Source organism: Mandrillus leucophaeus, unplaced genomic scaffold (assembly GCF_000951045.1).
Source record: "Mandrillus leucophaeus isolate KB7577 unplaced genomic scaffold, Mleu.le_1.0 Scaffold74, whole genome shotgun sequence".
Taxonomy (NCBI): domain Eukaryota; kingdom Metazoa; phylum Chordata; class Mammalia; order Primates; family Cercopithecidae; genus Mandrillus; species Mandrillus leucophaeus.
The window spans coordinates 2,513,196-2,517,885 of NW_012108030.1; the positions used below are offsets into that span (position 1 = coordinate 2,513,196).

At 51.6% G+C, this 4,690-nt stretch overlaps 1 protein-coding gene across 1 annotated transcript in view; it reads right to left on the reverse strand.

Annotated features, from left to right (window-relative positions):
• The window catches only part of MYH14 (myosin, heavy chain 14, non-muscle), a 145,176-nt gene that overhangs the window by 43,340 nt on the left and 97,146 nt on the right, over window positions 1-4,690 (reverse strand). Inside the window, exons 30-33 of the mRNA XM_011966061.1 lie at window positions 4,100-4,306; window positions 3,792-3,896; window positions 3,551-3,703; window positions 2,106-2,354 (exon numbers count right to left, since the gene is read on the reverse strand). Coding sequence (XP_011821451.1) covers window positions 2,106-2,354; window positions 3,551-3,703; window positions 3,792-3,896; window positions 4,100-4,306 — 714 coding nt within the window. The remainder of the gene's footprint in view (window positions 1-2,105; window positions 2,355-3,550; window positions 3,704-3,791; window positions 3,897-4,099; window positions 4,307-4,690) is intronic.

Genomic DNA, 4,690 nt, shown 5'->3' on the forward strand with positions numbered 1-4,690 from the left:
CTCAGCCTCCTGAGTAGCTGGGACTACAGGCATGTGCCACCATGCCTGGCTAATTTTGTATTTTTAGTAGAGATGGGGTTTCTGCATGTTGGTCAGGCTGGTCTCAAACTCCCGACCTCAGGTGATCCGTCCGCCTCGGCCTCCCAAAGTTCTGGGATTACAGGCATGAGCCCACCATGCCTGGCCCGTAAAGAATTTTCAAAATTCAATAATAGGAAAACAAACAACCCAATTAACAAATAGGCAAAAGATCTGAACAGATGCTTCAGCAAATAAGATATATGGATGGCAAATAAGCATATGAAAAGATGCTCAACATCATTGGTCATTAGGGAAATGTTAATTAAAACTACCTTTGAGAAAGACTAAGGCTTTATCCGTAATAGTTCCAAACTGGAAAAAACCCAAATGTTCATCAAAAGGTTAATGAATATCAAAATGTGGCTGATCTATACCACAGGAATAAGACCAAGCAGCAAAAAACGGAATACATTACTGATATGCAAAAATATGGATGGATCTCAAAATAATTACTTTGAGGCTAGGTGCGGTAGCTCACTCCTATAATCCCAGCACTTTGGGTGGCCGAGGTAGGTGGATCACTTGAAGCCAGGAGTTCGAGACCAGCCTTGCCAACGTGGTGAAACCTCGTCTCTACTAAAAACATAAAAATTAGCCAGGCATGGTGGTGCACACCCGTAATCCCAGCTACTTGGAAGGTTGAGGCACGAGAATCGCTTGAATCTGGGAGGTGGAGGTTGCAGTGAGCTGAGATCGTGCCACTGCACTCTAGCCTTGGTGACACAGTGAGACTTTGTCTCAAAAAAAAAAAAAATTTTTTTTTTGAGTAAAATAAGCCCATCCCAAAAGAGATTTATGTGAAAATAATTTATATAAAATTCTAGAAGATGCAAAAAATTAATAAGGCCTCAATGACCTATAGAAGAGTATTATAACCTAACCACATGTATTTGGAGTCCAAGAGGAAGGGGAAGGAGAGAGAGTGAGAGATAAAAATATTTGAAGAAATAATGGCTGAAATTTTCCACATTTGATCAAAAACATCAGCCCACAGCTACAGGAAGCATGGTGAATCTAAAGCAGGATAAATACAAAAAACCCACAGCTGGGCATATCATAGTCAAACTGCTAAAAACCAAGCATAAAGAGAGAAATCCTAAGTCAGCCAGAAAAACATATTGCACCACCTACACGGAAATCACAACTTTTTTTAATTTTTGAATTTTTTATTATTTTTTTTTTTTGAGATGGAGTCTTGCTCTGTCGCCCAGGCTGGAGCGCAGTGGCGCGATCTCGGCTCACCGCAACCTCCACCTCCCGGGTTCAAGCAATTCTCCTGCCTCAGCCTCCTGAGTAGCTGGGACTACAGGCGCACACCATCGCGCCCAGCTAATTTTTTGTATTTTAGTAGAGACGGGGTTTCACCGTGTTGCCCAGGCTGGTCGTGAACTCCTGAGCTCAGGCAATCCGCCCGCCTTGGCCTCCCAAAGTGCTGGGATTACAGGCATGAGCCACCGTGCCCGGCCTCACACTGCATTTTCTAAATGAATAAAATAAAGCACAGAGAGGTTGAGCAATTTGCTCAAGCCACACAGCCATCAAGAGGCCGAGTTGGGATCTGAACCTCCGGATTGCCTGATCTGAGCTGTCTGAGGTTCTGTGATTTTTATTTCATCCTCAGGCTGCCAGATGCTTGGTGTTATTGCCATTTTCTAGACGGGTGAACTGAAGCTGAGAGGGAAAAAGCAACTTGCCTGAGGTACCCAGTGAATCAGCAGAAGTGAGATGAGTTATTTGATTTAATTCTCATAAGCAACCTCTGGGGTACTGAAGGTATTCGTATATTCCAGGACAGCTTTGAAAGTAAATGTGGGTGCTACGATGACTTATGCTATGATAAGAGGCATGAATCAGGACAGAGGGATGTCCTATTTTACAGAGGCCCAGAGCAAAGAAGGGTCTTGCTTCCTGGTCCACTACAACTGCCTAGTTGAGCCGTGACGGATTACTGGTTCCTCACAATGACCACGGGAAGCCTAGATGGACTTGCTGATTCCCCAGCTGGGGGAACTGAGGTGCCCCACCTGGTCGAACTTGCGCTGCTTCTTCTCCAGGGTGCTCACAAGCTGCCGCTGCTGCTCCAGGTCCATGGTGGCGTCGTCCAGCTCCTGCTGCAGCCGGCGGCGGCCCCGCTCCAGCCGATCCACGGTCTCCGTCTTTTCTGCCAGGCGCTGGGTCAGGGCCTCAGCCTCACGGGCTGCCCGGCGCCGTGCCTCCTCCCCTGCCTCCAGTGCCCCTGCCTCTTCCTCCTGGCGCCGCCGCCACTCGGAGAGCTGAGGGGAGGACAGAGAGGGTGGTTGGTGGTCACAGCTGTGAGTGACCAAGGTGTGAGCTGGTGGTGCTCCATTTCCAGGATGAAGAGACTGAGGCCTGAAGAGGGAAAAGGGTCACTCTGCTGGGCTCTTCTGCCTCTGAGTGGTATGAAGTTGTGAGTACTATGAGCCCTAGTTCTTCCAGGGAATTAAAACGACTCCCTCCAAGACGCAGAGATGAATCAGACCTGGAGTCTTTCCTGGGGAGCCCCTCGTCTGCTGGGGGAGACACAGCGTCACAGCCAGGGTGATAGGGGTTAAGGTAGCAGTATGGGAGCTATGGAAGTCCACAGGAAGGGCTCAGAATCTGTTTAGAACATTCAGGAGAAACTTCCTGAAGGAGGACCATTTGAGATGGGTCTTGAAGTATGCATAGGAGTTTACCAGTTGAAGGCTATCTGCAGGCAAGCACCATCACTCATTCATTCAATAAGCATTTCTCCAAGCCTACCATACATGAGGCTCTATATTGGGCTGTGCTACAGACCTGGATCTAACTCTAATGGGATTCTAGTTTGCAAGGGCTCTCAGTCTGGTGGGGAGACTCATGGGCACAGAAAGTCCCAGCCCAAGGTGACTGGAGTTGGGACAGAGGAGAAAGAGAAGAGGGGTCAGGAAACTTCCCACAGGGGAGCCTAATGCTAAGTCTGGAAAAATAAAAGGGTTTTTTTTCAAATAAAATAGGAAAGTAGTGACAGAGATGAATACAGCTAAAGACAGAGGAAGGGCCAGAGATCGCAGGGCCTCAAATGCCCAACTAAGAGGCATGGACTTTGTCTAGGGGTACTGGGGAGGCATGGGAGAGCTGTGAGCAGGGGAGGGACAGGGTCAGCTCCAGGTGAAGAAAGAAGCTTCTGGGGCTGTGTAGGGGATGAGCTGTTAGGGGAGAGGTCGGAGGCCCAGAGGCCAAGAGGAGGATCTAGGTGGGAGAGGACGGTGCTGGAGCTGGGACAAGGGATGAGGCTGAGAGTCAGGGGGCAGGAGAGCCAGGGCTGGGCACAGGCTGTGGGGGGTAAAGGGGAGTCAGAGATGAGAAAGGCACCCATGGGTCTGGCCTATGAGAAGGTGGGCAGCGTGGCCGTCCCTGAGCTGGGGAACCCAGGAGAAGCAGTGAGGAGGGCTGTGCCTCCCTGAAGGTCTTACGTAGGGCTGCTCACCTGGGCCTGGGTGGTCTGCAGTTCACGGCCTGCCCGCTCCCTGGCGGCTGCCTCCTCTTCCAGCTGCTCACGTAGCCCGGCTGCCTCAGCCTCCATGGCTCGCACCCGGGACCCCAAGGCCAATTTCACCCTGGTTTCCTCCTGCAGGAGCTCCTGTAAATGGAGGAGACAGCAATGTCAGGTGTGGTCGGGAGGAAAGGAGGGGAGGGTGACGGTGGAGCCGAAGGGCAGGCAGGGTCACCTGGGCGTCGTGCAGCTGGGCTTCTGTGCTGCTCAGCTCCTTCCTAAGACGGATGGCTTTGGACTCAGCCTCGTTCAGTGCCCCAGACACATTCTCCAGTTCAGCCTGCAGGGAAGGGACAGGGGAATGAAGCCCTCTAATCGTGGCTTCCACTCAGCGACCTCATGTGCCTCAAATCCCTCCCACACTGGCGGGAATGTGAAAAGGTGCAGCTGCCATGGAAAACAGTCTGGCAGATCCTCAGATGCTTAAACACAGGGTTCCCACATGACCCAACAATTCCGCTCCTAGGTGTACACCCCGCTTACCTGGGCTCGCTGCAGCTTCTCAGCAGCCTCCGCTCGTGCCCTCTCCCCGTCACCAGCCCGGCCCTGCACCTCCTGCAGCTGTGACTCCAGGCGGCGCCTCCGCTGCTCACCCTCCTGACGTGCAGTCTGCAGGCTGCTCAGTTCCGCCCGCAGCTCGGACACCTCGGCCTCCAGGGCCAGCCGCGTCTTCTCCCACGCACCTTTGCCCTGGTGTGGGAAGGAGATGACCAAAGATCTGTGAGGCCTTTCCTGGACCAGGCCAGGCACACTCCCCTCTCAGGGCCTTCACACTGGCTGTTCCCTCTGCCTGGAACACACTTCTCCCAATGCACAAATAGTGCACCCCTCCCTCCCTCGTTTTTTTTATTAATTTTTTATTTTTTTATTTTTTTTGAGACAGTGCTTCACTCTTGCTGCCCAAGCTGGAATACAATGGCGTGATCTTTGCTCACTGCAACCTCTGCCTCCCAGGTTCAAGCGATTCTCCTGTCTCAGCCTCCCAAGTAGCTGGGATTACAGGTGCCCGCCACCACACCCAGCTAATTTTTTGTGTTTTTAGTAGAGACGGGGTTTTGCCATGTTGGCCAGGCT